This window comes from Macaca fascicularis, chromosome 3, assembly GCF_037993035.2.
Source record: "Macaca fascicularis isolate 582-1 chromosome 3, T2T-MFA8v1.1".
Lineage (NCBI taxonomy): Eukaryota > Metazoa > Chordata > Mammalia > Primates > Cercopithecidae > Macaca > Macaca fascicularis.
This window is the reverse complement of record NC_088377.1, coordinates 125,920,968-125,943,567: the sequence shown is the minus strand read 5'-3', so window position 1 is coordinate 125,943,567 and position 22,600 is coordinate 125,920,968. Positions and strand designations below refer to the sequence as shown.

The 22,600-nt window shown below is 37.3% G+C and overlaps 1 protein-coding gene across 5 annotated transcripts in view; it reads right to left on the bottom strand.

Annotated features, from left to right (window-relative positions):
- Positions 1–3,002: 3,002 nt before the first annotated feature.
- The window catches only part of PON2 (paraoxonase 2), a 29,909-nt gene continuing 10,311 nt past the window's right edge, over positions 3,003–22,600 (bottom strand). For 2 of the 5 annotated variants that reach the window (XM_074035479.1, XM_045388821.2), the window contains 7 exons: positions 14,430–14,485; positions 10,477–10,642; positions 9,819–9,945; positions 8,051–8,251; positions 5,113–5,194; positions 4,252–4,380; positions 3,003–3,628 (listed from right to left, as the gene is read on the bottom strand). In XM_074035479.1, the coding sequence (XP_073891580.1) occupies positions 3,470–3,628; positions 4,252–4,380; positions 5,113–5,194; positions 8,051–8,251; positions 9,819–9,945; positions 10,477–10,585 (807 nt within the window). In that variant the 5' untranslated portion in view covers positions 10,586–10,642; positions 14,430–14,485 and the 3' untranslated portion in view covers positions 3,003–3,469. Of the gene's footprint in view, positions 3,629–4,251; positions 4,381–5,112; positions 5,195–8,050; positions 8,252–9,415; positions 9,468–9,818; positions 9,946–10,476; positions 10,643–14,429; positions 14,486–22,600 lie in introns of those variants that run through there. The other 3 variants (XM_045388822.2, XM_074035480.1, XM_074035481.1) reach the window with 3 other exon arrangements.

Below are 22,600 nucleotides of genomic sequence, written 5' to 3'. Positions count from 1 at the left end.
AGTAGTCACAGAAAGGTAGAAGTGGCTGGTGTGGTGGTGGGTTACTTTTAAGCTGTTACTTTTTCATTGCTTTGTTGAGAAGAGTAGATATTCACTAGCCTAGATTGGCTGTGACTCCAAGATAGGATTCAAACTGAGCAAATCAAAGTCCAGATAAAATAATCAGCTTTATATGAGTTGCAATTAAGGATTAATCCATATGCAACATGAAAAAAAATACTGTATTATAGCTTATGTTTAATCTTACTCCTTGTATTAAGTATTCATGTTCACATTTCATCATTATAAAAGAGCTGAGGTTTTGTAAAAAGTAAAAAACAATTACTGTCACTAAACAGAATCTTGGAGTAAAAATAATTAACACATACTCACACCTGTAAGACCTATATTCACCTCATGGTGTCATATCCCAATCACAGTTTCAGTTGTTTTCAATTGTTCAGCTCAGTATAAGATCAGAGAGAGGGCACCATAAATAAGTGCACAATATACTAAGAGCTTGATACAATTCCTCATGGTCCAGAGAGGTCAGAAATCAGAGATTTTTTTTTTTTATTTCTAAGATAAATAATACACGTGCTTTTTATAAATTGTTTTTGTTTTTGTTTTTGAGACAGAGTTTGGCTCTTGTTGCCCGGACTGGAGTGCAGTGGTGTTATCTTGGCTCACCGAAACCTACCTCTGCCTCCCAGGTTCAATGGATTCTCCTGCCTCAGCCTCCCGAGTAGCTGGGATTACAGGCATGCACCACCACGCCCAGCTAATTTTTGTATTTTTAGTAGAGACGGGGTTTCTCCATGTTGGTCAGGCCAGTCTCGAACTCCTGACCTCAGGTGATCTGCCCACCTCAGCCTCCCAAAGTGCTGGGATTACAGGCGTGAGCCACCGTGGCTGGCCATACATGTGCTTATTAACTTACATATACTTTTGTCCAAATAAAAATTTTTTAAATACTTGCATGCTTTATTCAAAATACACTGTGAGCACATGTCTATGCTAATATTCTGTAGTATCATTCGAAGTGGCTATATTATCTTATAGAGGTGCCCTGATTTTGCTTTTAAAAATAAATATCCTCTGCAGAACACACTGTCAAGAGAATGAGAAGACAAGCAACAGACTGGGAGAAAATATTTGCAAAAGACATAGCTAACAAAGGATTGTTATTCAAAATATTCAAAGCACTCTTAAAACTTAATAAGAAAACAACAATAAAAAAAGATTTTAAAATGAGCCAATGGTACAAACAGGCAGCTTATCAGAGAAGACATACAGATAGCAAACAAGCATAATAATGTTCAACATTATATGTCATCAGGGAATTGCAAATCAAAATGAGATACCACTTCATAACAGTATAATCTAAAACACTGACAACACCAAATGCTGGCCAGGATGTGGAGTAACAGGAACTCTCATTCACTGCTTGGTGCAAATGCAAAACAGTGTAGTAACTTGGAAGTTTGGCAGTTTCCTTCAAAATTAAACAACTTCTACCATATGATCGAGCAAATTGTACTTCCCAGTATTTTTTGAGGGGGTAGTGAAAGAGTACAGGTGTAGAGTTGTTACCTGGGTATATTGCATGATGCTGAGGTTTGGGATATGGATGGTCCTGTCAACCGTGATGAACATAGTACCCAATAGTTTTTCAGCCCATAGCCTCATTCTCCCTCCTGTCTAGTGGTCCCCAGTGTCTGTTTTTCCCATCTTTGTCTGTGTATTCTATGTTTAGCTCCCACTTAAAAGTGAGGACATGCAATATTTGGTTTTATGTTCTTGCATTAATTTGCTTAGGATGACCTCCAGCTGCATCCATGTTGCTGCAAAGGACATGGTTTTATTCTAAAATTTGTAATAAATGCAATAGAAACCAACTTTGTTTTATGCCTACTGTATTCCAGTACTTTTTATAAATGTAGCTTTTTAGATATTCATTGATATAATCTCATAAAATCTAAAACATCTAGTTCTTCATTTGGATCCCTAGGTCTGCAATATTTAATCTTGCTATATTCATCTGTGACTTAGCATTTTCCCATGGATAATGTAAACAAAAAAGAAAATTATTTTAGCATGAAATAAATCCAATATGTAACAAACTAGGTAAATATATAAATAACAACACAGGCCAAATGCATACAGGCCAAATTTAAGACTACTACTGAAATTTACATTTAAAAGCCATTAAATGATTCATCTAAAAGCAGAACTCAAACTGATATCTACAAAACACGAAGAAACTGTGTACATTAGGAAAAAGTGAGTAACAAAATACTGGTTCGTTGTATGGCAGTAGTATCCTGTAGTGGTTAGTGGTACAGGCTCTGACATCAGAAATAGACTGAACATCTGTGAAATGTTAAGTGATATAATAGCAATACTTACAGCTGCAATTAGGATTAAATAAGATAACAAATGTAATACTTTCAGTGCATTGTTTGGCATATCGTAATTAACTGACAAACATTTTCATGATGATGATAGGGAAAAAGTATGAGAAATGAAGTACTTAGATAAATTACAATGGAAAGAAACACATGAAAGTCTCTCTCTAGGGCTCATGATGATTTTATAGGAGGTACAGTGAGCAGAAAAACTCTCCTTCTGTGAGCTGGGCATGTAGCCCTGATCCTAGCATTGCTGCTGCTTAACCACGTGGTCACGGACAACTGACTTCATCTCTCCTGACTTTAGTTCACAGTTCTGTTCAATGAGGAGGTGGCATGACCTTCCTGTCCAAACCCTTATTTCCTCTTTGTATCTAAAGTGGACTCCCATTAAGGAAGACAGCTTATGGAAGCCTCCTTAGGAACTGGGAATTTGAGTTGCAATATGTCATTGATTTTTGTTGCTGTTATGTCAAATTAAGCGTCCATTCACTTTCGGCTTTCCACAAGAGAAATTAATATGGCCATGCCTGACTATCCAAACTCCGTAGGAAGCAGCTGCTTTCCCATTTCTCCTAGGCATATGCCTTGAGAATTAAACACAGACAAAACTGGGATTTTTAGTTAGTCTTTAATATAACTCCAACTTTTTAATGGTAAACAAAGATGTAAGTACAAAACATCAGAATACGTTATTATCAGTAGTTCTACACAGCCATAGTGGTCACAGTGCCACAACTGAGGTCACTCACATTTTAAGGAAATATAATTCACTCTATTTCAGTGGAATCCGTGTTCTGGCAGTTAGAATGCAAAGGTGAGGCTTATTTTGTGCAAAATGTATTCACTTTATTCAAAAGCAGCTTTCTTTTCTCTCCCTTGCTTGGCATTTTAAAGAACCTGTTCATTTTTCTTTTTTGTTAAAAGTGCTCTAAGAACTAAAAGGGCTGTTCCTTATTGGAATAAAATTAACTACACATGCCATACATTTCTGGGTCAATGTTGCTAATTCCCTCAGAATTAGCAATTCATAGAAAATTAATTGTAAAGTTATTGCACTTTCATGCCAAAAGTACAATTTAGAGTTCACAATACAAGGCTCTGTGGTATAAAGTGCCTATGAGCAACTTCCCATCATACACTGAGGCTACAGAACTTCCTTGGAGAACAGAACCATTGTTGGCATAAACTGTAGTCACCGTAGGCTTCTCAGATAGAATGTTCTGGATGCGGAGAACCTATTCAGGGGATACAAAGTATTACTATATGACCACCGTACATGCATGTCACTCAATCACCAATAAGCCCTGTTTTCCACAATGACACACTGATTAAGGGGACATGCTGTTGAAAATAGCAGTTACCAATTTTTTAATGTTTAAATTGAAGTACTTTCTCCAGTCTTCAAAGAAAGTACTTTCTTAAACCATCTAGTTATTCCATGCCAACACAGGATTTAGTGTTATTATAGCAATTCAGCTTTAATAGAAATATTTTCATACTAATATGCCTACTTTCACACTACTTCAACATGAACAAATATCACATCATGTGGTGAGCTGACAATAAATCAGATATTTTAAAAATTGTCAGTATACCACCCAAGAAGGGCACATGTCTTTATAAAAATGCCTTTTGACTAGTTTCCACCATAATTTAATACATCAAAAGATTACCTTTCTTAAAGTATTTGAACAATGTAACATTCTGTCAATTATCGGCTTAAAGCAATTACAAAACCACGACATAAGTTTATTATTGCTTTAAAATAACTAAACAAATCATCCCTGTGACAATTTATTGTACTGTTAGTTCAAAAGGACTTGAATAATTAAGGTTGAAAAACTAAAAATATAAAAACCTCTGATGAGGGAGGATTGTTCGGGTCATACACGAAGAGCTTCTGGCCATTAGGATGACAGCCTACCCAAATGTCCCCCGAGGAAGGATCAATAGACAAATTATCCACCAGTGTATCCAGCTCAAGTACCTTCCAAATGAGAAATTGTCAATATCTAAATGACATGAGAAACTTGATTAAGTAATTTAGAGGTAACCTTCCTGCCTCTATACATGTGAGGAAATTACACATCGCCCTGCTTCCACCCGCTAACACCAATATTGCTTAAAAGGAACTTATTAAAAACTGGTATTGAGTCGCTTCTTCCCTGAAACTAAGAAAGTTAGGGTGATAATCAGTCTCTCTAAAAATGTCTCTTAAAAACTGAACTCCTTTTCCCTTAAAAGATGCACAATGATCGGTTAGCTCAAGGAACTCTATCAAAGCAAGATAGGAAATTCTTACCCTAAAATATGTGTTGTTGAGTAGGAAGAAAATAATAATGGTGTGGAACCCAATTTCTACCTTCATTTATTATTGAAAGAACTGACACTGTGCATAAATCTTCATTTGAGAATGCATCTATTAGAGTTTTCAATTGTGAAAATTCTTATTGGAATTCTTCCACTGCCATCAATACTTCATGGAATGGGCCCTAAATCTGATGCAAATATCACTCTCAACCTGCTGCTGCATGTAATCATGGTCAGTCCTTGTGATCACTGGAAACAGGAGCTTTCTCTAGTTGTAGGGAGTATTTAAAAACCCAGAATAGCTACACTGGCATCCATATTTTGTTCTACATGTGGTACTCTTATAGAAAAACCATGTCATTGCAAAGCACAACAGATTACTGTCTATAGGTAAAAATAAATATTTTACCTTCAATTGAGTTAAATTCATATTAGGGTGTTTTTCCAAAACATGAATTTCATGAGCCAATACATCAGCGACATAGATATACCTTTGCAGAAAGGACACACTGGTTAGAGCTCCATGCCAATATAAAGCTTCATTAATACAGTATGAAAGAGTAAGTCTTAATAACCTGCCAAAAAGTTAATCAATCATGGGCCCCCAAGGAATCCTTGATAAAGGTCAATTTTTATTTAAAAAGTAAGCTTTCAGAATCAATTCAGTGGTGCTACAACAATCTGAAATTATTAAACTGTTTTTCAAAAAGCTTGTAAGGAAAAGTAATATAGAACATCATTTTGAATATGAAGTCTATATTTGCCACTGAAATGACAATAAAACAAACACTTGGCTTCACAAGAAAAGCTTTTACATTCCACAATATAATTTGACACTTCTAAATATCATGTACATATAGAAATATATGGTAAAGAAACTCTTATTAAAATGGTGATTATTCCTTAATATTCAAAAAAATATTTATTAATACATAGAGAATTTTAAGAGTAAGAGATAAGTATCAGTTCAGAATAATCTGTCTACATCAAAGGTGAGTGAATTAATGGACTATTTTGAGGTAATTTTATTCATTGAATTGATTGTTTCATGGCACCTGTTCTATTGAGCAATTATCATGTGTAAAAAGCCATGAACTCAAGTGTTGTAGCAGATATAAACATGAAGAAGACACAGCCTCTCTCCTAGAAAGTTTATAGTATGTTGGAACAATTTCACTGGTTTGTACACATTAAACACCTAATAAGCATGAGAAATAGTTCAGGTCTAGAAATAGCTAACTTCTGAGGACACAGAAAGGCTCACCAAGGAAGGGGCATCTGCAGTGGCTATGTAAGGAGAGACGAGATTTGAGGAGATGAGGACGGAGGAGGCACTTTCCAGGCAGAAGCAAGCACAAGAGCAGAATCACAGGAGCAACAAGATGAAGGAATGTTTAAAACAATGAGTTCTTTGTCTAAAGCATAGAAAGCATGGAAACAGTAAAAAGGGAAGTTGGAGCTGGCCTATGAAAGTTCAACCCTTTACTCTGCCTTGATGTGAAAAGCAATTGGATTCCACTGAAATCTTAGAATAATAAAGTGGCAACAAATGGTCAGTTCTGTTCCACAATTCCTGAGCATTTGCTTTGTGCCTGGCACTGTGCTGGCATGAGGGGTCAAAGGTGAGGAAGACAGAGTTCCCCCTTTGGGGAGCCCTTCAAGGCTGATAGACATAGAAAGAAAAAATTGGCAAGAGTGCAAAAAATCCAAGTAGACAGAAAACAGATTGGAAGAAAGTCTCATATGCTAGTCAGAGAAGATAAGAACCTAAACTAGGCAGGTCTCAAAGGGAAAGGAGTTTGGGGGTAGAGGAAGGAGGCACAGGTAGAACCAACAGGACCTGCCTACAGGCTGGATAGGAATAGTGAAAGAGGAGTAAAAGCTGAATCCCCCTTTTCATTATTGTTATTTTTTTGTTAGATTGGGTGACTGGGAAGTTTGACTCTCATAAATGAAATATAAGAGTGAAAAACAGACTTGGCTGCAGAGGTTGGATCAGGTCAGTTAGAGACAATTTAAATTAAATGATTCCACATTCTTTTTCTATAGTCAACAAGAAAGGAGGAGAAACTGGATCACAAAAATAAGGGCATTTAGTTGTCAAGGGGTGCCAAATTTATTTTATGTTGTATTTGTAGTAGTTTAAATTTTTCAGTGTGCTGAGGCAGTAGATAAGAAAGCTAATAAAGAATTTAATATCTTCTCTTATAGGTTGTGGTTGCGCATATAAATATAATGAGATAATTTTGGAGGACAATTTGGCAATATCTATTAAAGTTAACATTTAAAAGAATCACACTCTTTGAGAAAATCGTTCTATTTCTAGGGGTCTGTTCTACAGAAAATTAGCTCATAGAACCATTTAGCCAGTGCCTTCAGTGGGATTTGAACCCAAGCCTGTATGAGTCAAAAATCTGCGAGTTTAACCATTATGTTTTAACACTCTCTTAGGGCTGGGTGCGGTGGCTTATGCCTGTAATCCCAGCACTTTGGGAGGCTGAGGTTGGCAGATCACCTGAGGTCGGAGGTTCGAGACTAGGAGACTAGCCTGACCAACATGGAGAAACCCCATCTCTACTAAAAATACAAAATTATCCAGGCATGGTGGCGCATGCCTGTAATCCCAGCTACTCGGGAGGCTGAGGCAGGAGGATCACTTGAACCCAGGAGGCAGAGGTTGCGGTGAGCTGAGATCACGCTATTGCACTCCAGCCTGGGCAATGGAGTGAGACTCCATCTCCAAAAAAACAAAACCCTATCTTAGGGACTTTTTCTTTAAAAAAAAAATACCTGTTTAAACTTCCATGGTACATAAGAAGTATACAACTTTTTTATGTAGAACTCCCCACCCCCATACACATATCCATCAATAGAGAATTGGTTAAATTAGTTTAAGATCATCCTTATAATGGAATAATATATATATAATGGAATATATAGCCAACAAAAATAATAACACATTTATTTGAAAGGAAATACCTGATACTTCAATATGTATGCATCAGTATGATCACACTTTAAAATTTATATTTATAAAATTAAATTGGACAATGATGTATTCCAAACTTTATATATTATATGTAAATACACATATATTATTGTATTATATAGTATACTTACATATATGGTATTATATTTGCATATAAATAATGTGACTAAGTATGTATTATATGTAAATATATATACAAAATATACATAATTATATATATAGTGTATCTACATATTATATGTATAATACACCACAAATGTCAAGAAAACTATTTTCACATTGACAAAGAAAGCAAGGTAAAGAATTTGGCCAGCACCACAACTGAAGAAAAATGAAGATATTCTATAAGGGGCCGTACTTATTATCAGGTGAAATATTGATTCCATTTGCTGAATCAAATCCTTCTGCTACCACTTTAACTTCATTGGGACTGTAGTAAACAACATTTGCCCAGTGTAAGTTCAAGTATGTTTCTAAATACTTTAAGAAAGGATCAGAGAAGTAGTGGTCATTTGTGGCATAGAAATGTGCCGGTCCAACAGCTGTGATGTCATTCACACTGAAAAAGAAAAATAGCATGTGAGAGGAAATAAAAGGCCTGTTAGTCTCCATATTAAATATTAAATACTCATATGATTTACACAACATGTGCTTTAAATTTTTGGTAAGAGGAAAAGATGAGCTGAAATCACATGAATATATTCATATACAATATACTATAATATTGTTGCCAGAGAACCATTTTGTATGGTACCAGGTAATCTGAACACAGGTCATTTAGCAATTATGGCAGGATTACTATAAAAGAAGAGGGAACTTAGTGCCATCAAGGCATGTTTTTTGACAGCAAGAAATGTAGAGTTTAACAATTACATGTAAGGACAGAGCTGTCCACAGTACAGAGCTGGAGACAGCCTGATTGGCTGATGAGCCGGTTAGGCAGTCAGTAACCTTTACCTAGCTTCCATTCACTCAGTTCCTGGATTTTTCTAATTTCCCTTGCTTAGTTATTAGTCAAACTAAGGTTGACTGTTCAATTTCTACCTGCCTCACAAAGCTGACATGCCGAGAATGAATAGGCACTCAATAAACACCTGCAGAGAGATGGATGATGAAATTGCCATAGTACAATGCTTCAGGTGAGAGATTTATATGCTAAAAACAATTTCATTTTTAAGACCAGTTAGGTGAGGGTTTTATTAAATTTAAATTCCAATTACTCTATGCAAAAATTTCTGAAAGAGCTGCTTTATTCTTTGCTAAATGAAAAATACAGAGCTATGGGGAAGGTAGGTCTCCTTTTTCTAAAAGAGCACCATAATGCTTGGATGGTGTGTATGCTCCTATTTTTTTTTATCAAGTGCATTTTTGGAAGGAATGATTGGAAGTTACATGCTTATGCCCTAGATAGGCATAGATAGGCCCTAGATAGGCAATATTTTTAATTTCATTAGAAATTAGAAATTTTTAATTTCATTAGAAATTTAAAATATTCATCGAGTTTAAAGTAAAAGAAGCCGTAGGCTAATATACACTGAACCGGGAGTAGGGGTACACATGATTCTCTTTTAGCCACATTTTCAACCAGCTTTATGTTCTTGAAGTGTAATGACCCACTCTCAACTTGAGTGGCCCTAATTCTATGGGATTACTAACATGCAACCACCGCTAACCCTATGAAAGCAATTGGTATAAAGTCCCATGCAAAGCATACAAACCCAATAAAAAAGAGGCCACTCTTCCTTGGCAAGACACTCATCTGCGTGATAAGTCATCTAAGATGGAGGGTGACAGCAGGAAAAAATGTTAGGGTTTGCCTTCTACCCTCAAGAGGGGCCTGAAGAGTATCACCCTGTAGTCAGGCACTTCATCCTTTCTCAAAGGAGTCAGCATAGAACAGTGAACAATATAATGAGTGACATCAACTTTCATATGCCAGGCTCGCCCTGGTTTATAAGGAAACTATATACACACACATATATAAAGAAAGAAATATAAGCTCTTTAGCTCTTACATATTAGCTAATATATACACTGGCACTTATAAAAGATGGCAGGACAACCCACCATGGGGATTGTTTGAAAATGCTGGGGATAAATTAGAGAAGGAACAAAATGAGAAAATACCTTGGAAGAAGCTCATGTTTGACTGTTTTCAGATGCAACAGAGAATTTTCTGCTTCTTCAAATTTAAAAATTTCCACTGTATTCTTGAATTCTGGGTGGTTTACAACAAAGAGATAAACTGTGTCATCTAAAGAATTGAAAGAACAGAGTTAATTTACAAGACATAACCACGGGACCTCTGGGCAGACACTGACATTTAAATACCACAGGCAAGGAAAGGTTGAATGTATAAGCTGTTGGACGACCTAACAGATCATTCTCTGTCTTTCCTATTGCTGTCTGTCTGGTGTTATTTCTGATCATTGGTTCCCTGACCTTTAAGAAAGTGTTTCCTACTCCATATACAAAATTCATGCATAATCTGTTTCTAGTTTAATTCAAAAATACAGTTCTTTTTTAAATGCAATGATCATAGATATATGAAAAGATTATGACATATAAACATTCTTTCAGATGTTACCTGTTAGAAATTTCAAAATGTAGCATAACTTACTGCCAGCTGAAGAGGCAAATGAACAACTTCTTTGCAATGAAGAATACAGAAATCATTCATGAGTTAATTGTTCTTCTCTTCCTATAAATATGATTCGAATCTATTTTCACAGTCATTTGTGAACTATCACACATTACTGAACATTGGTAGCTCATTGGCTCTTACCGTTGTCTATGAAAGTGCTGATGCCATGTGGATTGAATGAGGCCAAATCAAACCCACGGCTGATTCTTAATTCCCGTGCCCTCGGTTTTTCTTCTTTTAGATCCATCATTAGTATTCCTCCAGGCTTATCTGGTGCAAAGCTGTGGAGTCCTGGGAATTTTAGACCCTTTCCAAAACAGTGAAAAATGTTAAATACAAAAGCTTAAGTAATTTTATGGACTAACATGGGAACTGTACATGAAGGATAAATAGAGATTGTGGTTAAAGTAGTGGCATAAAGCCACAAAAACTCAAAAAACAGAGAAAAGATAATAGAAAAAATAATAACGGGGAGGTGGAACACTGAAAGCCTGAAAATAACTGATTTTGTTTAGTTGATACAGAAAATCAGGGATTTATTCTCTTCATAGGGTAATCAGAAGGTTGGTGGACTAGGTGATTCCAGGGAGAGCTGAGGGTGGAGAAAAGTGATATCTACATACTGACTGTGGAAAGTTTGTTCACTGCTAGATCCCAGTGCCTGGAACAGTGCCTGGCATATAGCCCATCCTTCTCCCACTCATTCAAAATGTCACCTTTATCGTGTGCTGGATCTCTGACATTTACACATTGGTCTGTTTAGGGACTCTCTGTTTTGTTCTTTTAATGTCTCATGTCTATTCCTGTGCCAATATAACACTTTTTAAATTACTACAGCTTTAGGTCAGGCCTGGTGGCTCATGCCTATAATCCCAGCACTTTGGGAGGCTGACGTGGGAGGACTGCTTGAGGCCAGGAGTTAGAGACCAGCCTGGGCAACATAGCAAGACCCTGTCTCTACAAAAAAAAAAAAAAATTAGCTAAGTGTTGGGGTGAGCACTTGTAATCCCAGCTACTCAGGAGGCTGAGGTAGAAGGACTTCTCGAGCACGGGATTTTAGGAGTTCAGGCTGCAGTGAGCTATGATTGCACTGCTGCACACCAGCCTGGGCAACTGAGCCAGTCCCTACTGTCTCTAATGACAGTTTTGTCTTTTTTCTTTTCTATCTCACATTCTTTTTCTCGTTTTACTGAATTACTAAGAACTCTAGTAGATTACTGATGGTTATGGTATTGTTGGGTATTTTCTTCCTGTCCTGAACATTAATGCAAATGCAGCTAATGCTTCACCATCAAGAATGATGTTTGCTGTAGTTTTGTGGGAATTTTCCTTCTCTTTCTAGTTTGCTTGGAACTTTAGGAATGAGTATTGAATTTTATTAAATGCTTTTTTGGTACTAAGATGATCTAGGTCTTTTCTCTTTTAAATCAGTTAATAAATTACCTATCAGTCTATCTAAAATGGTGATTCATCATTACATTCTTAAGGTAAAGCCTTCTTGGTGATGTTAAATTTTATGTGAATGCACTACCTTATTCAGTTTACTAATACAATGCAGTCATATTTACACATAATTAGGGACACAATAAAAAAGTCTCACTTTCTGTATAAAATTGGACATAAGAGGAAATCTCTCCAATTAAAAAAGATTATCTACAATTGTATACTTTCATGGAGGGCAGGCCTGGTAAGTAGAACAAACTGGAATTATGCTATTGTTACATGGCAGTGCCACTTCAGTTCTTAATAATCTCTATTCTTTATGAATGTCCCCAAAACAAGAGCATGATTTCCATGCAAAGGAAGCACTATCAGATGGTGATAACTAGTCATGGTTATGTTAGCACTCCTTATTATTTAAGTATTTTTTCTCTTTTTAAAAATTTATTTTTAATTGTGATAAAATACATATAACATTCATCACTTTCACCATTTTTAAGTGTACATACAGTTCAGTGGTGTTAAGTACACTCATATTGTTTACATTTTTTATATTTTATTCTATGTCATCCAATTCTTCATGAAGTATGACATTAGTTTGAGGTGACCCACAACCCATAACTGTAAAATACGTTGGGTTAGACGAGCTAAAATGCTGGGAAGAAGAATGAACAACCTCCACAATGTAGGACCTCTTCACTTAGAAGAGAGTACACCCTGGGTTTTATTTAGAGACAATGCCAAGTAAATGAAAAACAGCAGCAACCTGGGAATGTTTCTAAATTTTTAAAAAAGTGAAATAACCAAAGGAGGATAACAGAAAAAAAGCAGAAAAATTCTATTGAAGTGGCTATAAGATCTTTGTAACTATAATACGCCCCCAAGCTAAAATGGCTGTAGATTTATGTGCTTGGAGACCTCATCCCTCCTACTTCAGATTTATTACTAAGGGGGCCAGAGAGAAATCTTGAAATAGGTGAATTCTAGATTATAAAACTCTCCAAGAACACATCCTTGCAAAACAACAACAAAAAACACAAATAAACTAACAAATTAAAAAATCAGTGCAACTGCCTTCTATTTTATTCAGAATTTTTGCATCTTTACTTATGAATATTTGGGACCAGTGGTCCCAGTGTTTTTTCCTAAGCCTATATACACATGTGCAAGCATGTGCTCCTAAACAGACCCAGAGTCCTACTATAAATATCACTTTATTCATTCTGTGTGGGCAATTAAATGAAATCTTCCTTTTAAAATCTTATTTTAAAAATTAAATATATATATTGGTGTTTCTGCTAAAGCCCACAGTACTTCTTTATTCCCTCAGTGGTAATAACCAGCTGCTCACAGTCTTTCATATAAAAACCATCAGGAACCTGAAGAGTGTTCTAATTCTCATTCTACTCCAAGCTGAGTTCTCTCACCTTTCTCATAAGTCTAACAACTATTTTATTAGTGTGGTGACTCCCTTCTAAGTATCTCCCAGTTTTTCACATCCCTCTTGAGTCTCAGAGCCTGAAAATAATGGATGTTGAGAGGAAGTAGAATAATTACAGTCAGGCTTCAGAGTTGGTTACTTCTTCCTCCAGAAAAACTGGACCTGTGAAGATGCCAAGAACTCCTATGTCTGCCCAAGCCAGGGAGGTAGGTGGTCAGAACCTCCTCATCTGTCCCCCTATCTGGATTCCCAATTAGAATGGATATTGTTACAAGCTAGTTTCAACAATATTCACAGCAATATTCACAAGCCAATTGTTTTTAAAGTCTTTCTATTGTATACCCAGAAAGGATATTGTTTTTCAGCTTACAAGAATCAAGGCAAAGTGAAGGGTGTAAATAAACTTAGTGACTTTCCACTTATGATTGACTGTTCAGGGGAAAAAAAGAAAGAAAGCAAAAGGGCAAGGTTGGTATAATATTTGAAAATAAATAATAATGGCAAGAATATTTGCTTCAAGTTGAATATGTAACAGAAAGATGAGTAGATGCTGTATTTAAAATAGTATAATGTTAGTATTGAGTATCCACAGTAAGACCTCAAATATCCCTTTTAATAACGCACATTTAAAACACAGATTGCGCTGGGCATGGTGGCTCACTCCTGTAATGCCAGCACTTTGGGAGGCTGAGGAGGGTGGATCACCTGAGGTCAGGTGTTGGAGACCAGCCTGGCCAACATGGCGAAACCCTATCTCTACTAAAAATACAAAAATTAGCCGGGCATGGTGGCAGGTGCCTGTAATCCCAGCTACTCGGGAGGCTGAGGCAAAAGAACTGCTTGAACCCGGGAGGCAGAGGTTGCATTGAGCCGAGATCGTGCCACTGCACTCCAGCCTGGGCAACCAGAACAAGACTCTGTCTCAAAAAATAAAAAAATTTAAAAAAGGAAAAAGAAAACAAAACACAGATTGCATTGGAATATTTTAGTGCAATGCAGTAGGGAAATAAAGAACACTATCTCAATGGGCAAAGAGTCTTCATCTCTACATTTAGAAAAGCTGGAGGAAGTTTTCCAAGATCCTGTTTGACCTCTCTTTTCTTCAGAATGCATCTTGGAAAATGAATTTTAAAAGCAAGTTACTGTTCTGCAGCCCTCATCAAATCCCCTTGTATCTCCTCTGCTGAATTTGGGGAAGGAAGAAGACACTCACCGCACTAAAGAAAGCCAGACCATTGGGAAGTATGTCAATATCTTCAGAGCCAGCTTCTGTAGGTTTAAGGAACAGATAAATGTCATGTTCAAGTTCTGTTATTTGTTACATAGAGCACAACTGGGACTTTGTTTACTTTATCAGAGTGACTGTATCTTTAGGGATGGTTCTGATGTTTTTTCCAAGGAACCATTCTTTTTAATAAATGTCAGTTTAAACCCCTTCCTGAAGTGAACTTCTGACTTTAAATGTTAGATATTTTATGTTTACTCAAATCAAAGTCAAGTTATCACCACATTTCCAGCTATAATACAGAAAAAGTTGACATCTGTACACTCTTATGATAAACATCCAGATGTCCGTATAAAAGTAATTGACATCAGGGGAATATTACTTTCTGAAGGAAGGGCTCATAGGCATTTAACCATGCAAATATCCTTGTCCTCTTCTTTGCTCATTCAATCTGAAGCAAACAGACATCTTTCTCATTAACAGAGGTAAAACACCTGGGATTATATATTCCTTCTTTTAAAAACAGTGCCTACTTGTTCTCATAAGCAAAGAAAGCTTTTCTATTTAATCTTTAAATTTAGGCTTTACAGAAAAAACTAACAGAAGAAAATTAATGAAAAATACCATGCACCTAAGCCAGTTGAAGCTTCTCACTACTGTCTCTGAGGCAGGCTACAATTACTATTGATTGTTTATTGATTGTCTGCAGTACACTCCACACAGCACAGCAAATAATTAGACGTAAGACTTTCCCAGCAGTCTCACTGTATAAATTCTACAGACAGATAACAGACCCAAACACAAGAAAAGAAGAATAAAAATGGCCTAGATTAAGCCAAACCATGACACACTCTTTGAGTCTACAAAATCCAATCTTCCTCTTTCAGACTTCTCCATAGGATTTCTTCAAGATTATTTCTAGGTTGTCAAAACCAAACAGCATCTATCTATCCAGCCATTTTGGTCTTGCTTCATGAGTTTGCATTTAGCCAGTTGCCTCCAGTGTTGCTTGCTCCATCGTAGTGCAGAAAAGCAAAACAAAATAAAAATGCCAAGAACTTCACATTGTAAAGATGACCCATCTGCCTGCTCCTCACAAAGAAGATACATAGAAATAAGCTTAAGCATGGCATAGTGGAGGGGTTCTCAATCTGGGGTCTGTGGATCCCTTTTGGGCTTCAAAGCATCTGTGAACCCTCTGAAATTCTATGCAACGCAAAATGTCTCATGTATGCACACACGAGAATGTTTCTGTTAAAAGGGTCCCTGATTTTCATCAGATTCAAAAAAGAGACTGTGATTCCCCTAAAAAGGTTCAGAACGACTAGACTCCAGTTCCACAGTGGTTGTCCACCGATAATAAGAATCAGGGGAACACTACACTACATACACATGTATACACAGCACATACGCATGTACACACACACACACATGCACACGCACACGCACACACACAGAGAATTCTAGTCCAGGTTTTGCTTTTCAGTCCTATTTAGTAGAAGCTCAATTAATTAAAATTTGTTTTTCCTGAAAATTATTTTTAAAAATTTAATTTCCATGTATACAATGCTTACACACATGGAAAAAGAAAGGATATATAGAAAAAAATAACTATGCTTCTTTGGGTGATAGGATTATGAATTATTTTTATTTTTCTTTATCCTTTGTTTAAAGTTTTCTACAAAATTTTATATTTTTTAATAATTAAGGAAAGAGAAATCTTTTTTTAAAAGAAATACATTTACTTCAACCATATTGTAACTTCTGTTTAACTCCATTGTCTAATTCCAATGGAATAAAATGTCTCCATCTGTAGCCTGCTTTGGAATATTTTCCAGATCTGCTCCCCTGTCATCATTTCTATAGCCACTACTGCAGGAACATTTTATCACTGCATATCCCCAATTTTTTGTGATTACGTCAAGAGCAGTCAATGCTAGAGAAATTTTTGCTCCTCTAATTTAATGATAATAACTATCATACTTAGGTACACCAAGTACCAGGCTCCATGTAAATACCCTGCATACAATATCTCATATGATTTCATAATACTAAGAGCCAGTATGATTATCTTTTGTTTTAGAGTAAGACTATGGAGGCTTTGGAAAAGTTAAGCAATTGCTCAAGGTCACAAACTGGGAAGCTGGAACTCAAAGCCTTTGGTCTGACTTAAAAGCAAACAAAATATTCAAGCTAGAATTTACTGAATTTCCTCTGTCAGAAACATCCCCTGATTCCTCTGTAAAGCCACTTCCTCGTAAATTCAATTGTGTCAATTCCATATGTTGTCTTTTTCCCCTAAAGTTTTGCTTCCATGCCTCTCACCAACATCTGTACCAATGAATATCCTGCACTTTTCTTTAAAACCTCTTTCAAAACCTTTTCTTTCTTTTTTGTATTTCAACTTATTTTATTTCAAAACACACTTAATAAATCTTTACTTTTTTATTCTAGTGATATACATTAATTTCAACATTGCATTCCAGTTGATATTTATGTAAATATGTAAAAACTTAATGTGGACTGATTTGGCACTGTTTGTCACTCTTATTGTGTGCTTGACTCTCTCCCTCCCCTTCATTGGTTCTCTCTCTTTAAACTTTTTATTATAGGAAATAGATACAAATAGAGAGAATGGTGTGGTGAACTCTTATATACCCAGTACCCACCTTCAACAGTTATTAGCTCATGGCCAGTCTTGTTTCCCTTGCAGTCTTACCACTTATCCTCATCCTGTGTTATTTTAAAGCAAATCCCAGGCATTGCATTATCCCTAACTATATTTATACAAACCACAATATCATTATTACACCTAAAAATTCACAATAATTCCTCAATATCATCAGAAATCTAGTTAGTGTTCAAATAGCCAATCACTTTTAAAAGGTGTAGCTTTAAAAAATTTACAGTTTGTTTAATTCAGAGTCCAGGTAAGGTCCCACACATTTCAATTGATGGATGTGTCTCTTATTTCTTTTAATCTACACCATGTCAGTCCGTTATTGCCTGTGGGCAGGGGACTTAGCTCCCTGGGTGCACTGAGAGCTTTTGGTAGCCAACACTCAGGGAAGCTGGGGGGATGTGGGAAGGGCATCCACTGCATCCACTGCTTAGGGGAATTAGGGGGAGAAATTCCAGGCACAAGGAACAGCATGAGCAAAAACCCACGAATGGCACAGCGCAGCACGCCAAACCCTTTCTTTAGAAAGTCTCCTAGCTTATCACATTTAGTTTCAGTATCTTATTACTTTAGCAATTATCTGTGTCAGAGGTGGCCAAGTGTTCACCAGCATCCATGTTCCCCTTCTTCCTTTTTAGCCTTTTTAGCAATAGGCACGTAGCAACATAGCTATAGATAACATATCCCACCCTTTCTGGCTGACAGATGTGGCCATATGTCTAAGTTTTGGTCAATAGGATGTGAGAATACAATATATATGCAACTACTGGGTAGAAAAAAAAATCTATATAAATTTTATTTCTACCCCTTCCTGCTGGGAAATGGCAACAAGCAGAGTTCTAGTCTTAGACGAAGATAGCAGTGTTGCTTCATCAGCATTTGCCCCTGAATGACCACATGGAACACAGTCACCCAACTACCCTAGGCCATTCGCTTACCTTAAGACTGACGGGAGAAAAATAAAAATAAACTTATCTATTTTCTAAGCCACTATAATTTTGTAACAGCAACTCATCCTTTACTATACCCAATAGAGTATCCCATATGTAATGTAATGTATTATTTTCTACTTTTCTGGTTCACTCATCAAGTATATATATTAACCACCCTGGGAAAAGACACTATATTGGAAAGTGAATTTGCAAAAGTTGCTTAACCTCCTTGAGCCTCAGGTCCTTATCTGTTAGAAAAAGAAAAGACGTATCTATATCTCACAGTGGTTTTTTGTTTTGTTTTGCTTTGTTTTCCTTTTCTCCCATCAGTAGACTGTAAAGTACTTGATTATAAGGGTTACAGACTTTAATGCTTTTTCCCCCCCAATCTCCCAAGCAGCAGTTATTGTAAAGGTCTTGATTGCCAAGTGCATAAAATTGTTAGTTATCTTGAGAAAGACAGTCCATTCAAATTTTGAAGGCCAGACATTTAGAAAATAAGATTTTTAAACTTTTAAGCCTCAAATAAACTAGCTCTTGACATTTTAATTTTTAATATGCAGGTGTTAATCTGGCAAATCTTGGGTGTATAAAAGCTTAGTTTCTGTCTGTAAGATACACTGGGAAGGAATTTTTAAAAAGGACTAAATAGTGAACTTACTTTCTGCCCCACAGAAGGCACACATCCGGTATGATATGTAGTCAATAACTATGATTTATTAAAACAGACACAATATGATACGATATATATAAAGCACCCAAAAGCTGCACATAGTTCACTTCCAGTGATGGTGACTGAAGCACTGTAGTGTGTGCATATGTATGTGTGTGTTGACGGGAATCAAGGGCAAGGGGGAAGGTGGGTTCTCCTCTTAGAGGGATGAGTTGGCCTCAAGTGCATAGCTACTACTGTTTTCAAAACAGAAAAGAAACAGCCCTTCTCTATCATAAAAAGTTGCTTTTGCCTGTATAGAAACGTGTGTCCAGCACATTGTTATTCCTTACTGTCAAAGACTTGTGAATAAGTAACTGTTGTTAAAGATATATAACCACAAGTTATTATTAACCATTATGCATCACTAACATAGCGTTTGACAAATGTTCATATGGTGTGTGCTAACCACAGGGCAAAAGCAAAAAAGCAAAAAAAAAAAAGGCACAATTCTAATTAGATCTAAAAATGTATCCCAAATGTGCTTCTAATCACTCATCCTCTCCGCTCTGTTGCCTTCTGAAGTGCCTCAGAGGCATTTAACACTTCACAAGAGGGGCCATAGGTGACATATTTCCTCATTCTTTCCAATTCCAGACAGCAGCTCACACACATCACAACATAAAGGTCACAAACATAGACAGATGCCTGTTCAGAATACAAATGTTGCTGGGCTTGTTTTTCTCTGAGGAGTGCTCCATCCCAGTGAGTTGTAAGAAGAATGCACTTGGCAGTCTGTCATGTAACATGGCTGGTTGTGCCCTATTGTCTACTCTGAGACTTGTATTCACAGAAGGTGGGCTTCCCAGGGCCAAGGGCTGTTTAATAATGTGACAATTATTAACTCAGCAGCAAAAGTAACCTAAGAGATCACTGGCCCAACCTCCCACCCTTGCCCAACATCTTTTACTAATGCCATCTGGCTTTTGCTGAGTGACCAGTTCTGAGAGGTCTCCTCCTGATTGCAGCTGGAAGGCAAGATGAAGCTGCTAAGTTACTTGGGACTCTTGAACTGTCTGCAGGATCCAGCACAGATGTTGTCAATCTGCTATCTGTTATGAGTTTGCCTCCTCCCACTAAGTGTTTGGGCAATTGAAAGAAAGAAGGGAAATTCCAGGACAGCCAGCCAGTCTAGGGGATGGGAGGTGGAACCGGGGAAACACAAAAGTATCAATGAAAAAAAGGAGAAAGAACACATAGGAAACAGATGCCTAAGGAATGAGAGGCAGAGCAACCTGAGGAAGCTGATTTAAAAGAAGAAAACAAGGGAGGCAAGCAAGGGATTTGTAGAGAAACTCTGAAGGCTGCACTGTCAAGTGATGGTTTATTTTTACTAAAAGAGTGCTGAGAACCCCGTCTGTAGTGAATGTGGTTACAACTATGAGGTACCGAGTTTATTACTGTTGCCAACTTGAGAGCAATTTAACAATGACTGTCAAAACTTTAAACACATATCCTAAGGGAACAACAATCCCATTGTTAAGGATGTACTCTACAGATAAACAAATGCAATAGCAATGATGTTCACTGATCTGTTCATAGTTGCAAAAAACTGTAACAACCCAAATGTACATTAAAAAGGGACTGGTTAAATAAATGATGGAATGTGAAAATATTTAAAAAGAACAAAGTAACTATATATGCTGATGTGGAAAGCTGCTCACACTGTTTTAGGAATGAAGCAGGTTGTGAAATATTTACACTAAAATTCTGTTTGTGAAAAAAAGTCAATATATTTGTTTGCATATGGACTGAAACTATCAGGAAAGATAAAAAGCTAGTTTTGAAATATTATACATAATTTGACCCCATTTATATTTTTAAAAATTATGTAAAGGAGTATTCATAAAAAGACAGAAAAAGATGGAAGGACACTCAAAACTTGTTTAACAATGTTACCTATTCCAAGAGGAGAACATTGCCATGTAACCTGAGTTTTAATTTCTAAAGAATAAAACAAAATATTAAATTGTCTCTCCTACCTCTAGAGACGGATGTTGTCATAAACGACTAGAAGGGACCCAATGACAGTCTAGTTGTTTCCACACTGTGGCTCTCAGAGTAAGATTATAAATAAATGGTTCCAGGCTTTTTAAAGTCTAAAACCTTCAGTCTAATCACAAACTCATCATTATAGGTAACAAATACAAAAGCCAATTTTGCCTAAGGTCACATTGTGGCAGAATAGAACTAGAAACTAGATATTTTGACTTCTAATTCTTTTTGTTTCTAATCATACCATGGACCATATCTAAGGAAAGCCAATATTGGCTGGGCTCAGTGCCTCATTCTTGTAATCCCAGCACTTTGGGAGACCAAGTTGGGAGGATTGCTTGAGGCCAGGAGTTCAAGACCAGCCTGGACAACATAGCAAGACTCTGTCTCTACAAAAATAAAAAACTAGCCATGAGTGGTGGCATGTGCCTGTAGTCTCAGCTACCCAGGAGGATGAGGCGGGAGGATTGCTTGAGCCCAGGAGGTGAGGGCTGCAGTAAGCCAACATTGCGCTACTGCATTCCGGCCTAGGTGACAGAGTGAGGCCACCTATCAAAAAAAAAGAAAATTTTAAAAAAAGGAAAGCCAATATTTACTGTTCATTGATAATTTAACAACAGTTACTATGAGTCTATTATGTACTAGGGACATGTACTTAGTAGATGACAAAGGGTAAAAGACAGCAAGACACGGACTCTACCTTGGAGAAAAACTGCAAACACGCCAGAGAGACCCTCAGTGCTGGAGAAGAATCTGGACAGATCCCTCCTTATCTATAGCAAAACTAGGGCTTGCTCTTAGGAGCCCCTCCTCAAGGACTCAGGCTCCACAATACATCCTACATAAAGTCAAGGGAAGAGGGAGACTCTCCTCCTCTGCAGTGACAGCTTAGAAGATAAAATAAACAGAAGTTTTTATAATACATATTGTGACGTGCCGGTACATTAGTCCGTTCTCACGCTGCTAATAAAGACATACCTGAGACTGGGTAATTTACAAAGGAAACAGGTTTAATTGACTCACAGTTCTGTGTGGCTGGGGAGGCCTCAGGAAACTTACAATCCTGGTGGAAGGTGAAGAAAACACACCCTTCTTCATATGGCAGCAGCAAGGAGAAGTGCCGAGCAAAAGGAGGGAAAAGCCCCTTATAAAACCATCCGATCTCGCAGGGCGCGGTAGCTCAAGCCTGTAATCCCAGCACTTTGAGAGGCCGAGACGGGTGGATCACGAGGTCAGAAGATCCAGACCATTCTGGCTAACACAGTGAAACCCCGTCTCTACTAAAAAATACAAAAAACTAGCCGGGCGAGGTGGCGGGCGCCTGTAGTCCCAGCTACTCGGGAGGCTGAGGCAGGAGAATGGCGTAAACCCAGGACGCCGAGCTTGCAGTGAGCTGAGATCGCGCCACTGCATTCCAGCCTGGGCGACAGAGTGAGACTCCGTCTCAAAAAATAAATAAATAATAAATAAATAAATAAATAAACAAACAAACAAACCCATCAGATCTCATGAGAACTCACTCACTACCATGAGAACAGCAGCACAGGGTAACCACCTCCTGATTCAATGACCTCTCCACTGGGTCCCTCCCACCACACATGGGGATTATGGGAACTGCAGTTCAAGATGAGATTTGGGTGGCGACACAACCAAACCATATTGGTCAGTTACATGTTAGCCATAAGATCAGATCCTAGTTACAGAGTAGTGAGCAGAGTAAATGCTGTCACTGCCTACATAAAGCTTCCTTCACTAGCTGATCACGAGGCTCACAGAACACAGACTGCAGCGGCCATACCTGACAAACAATACAGACTTGACAAAAATAGTTCAGAGAAGT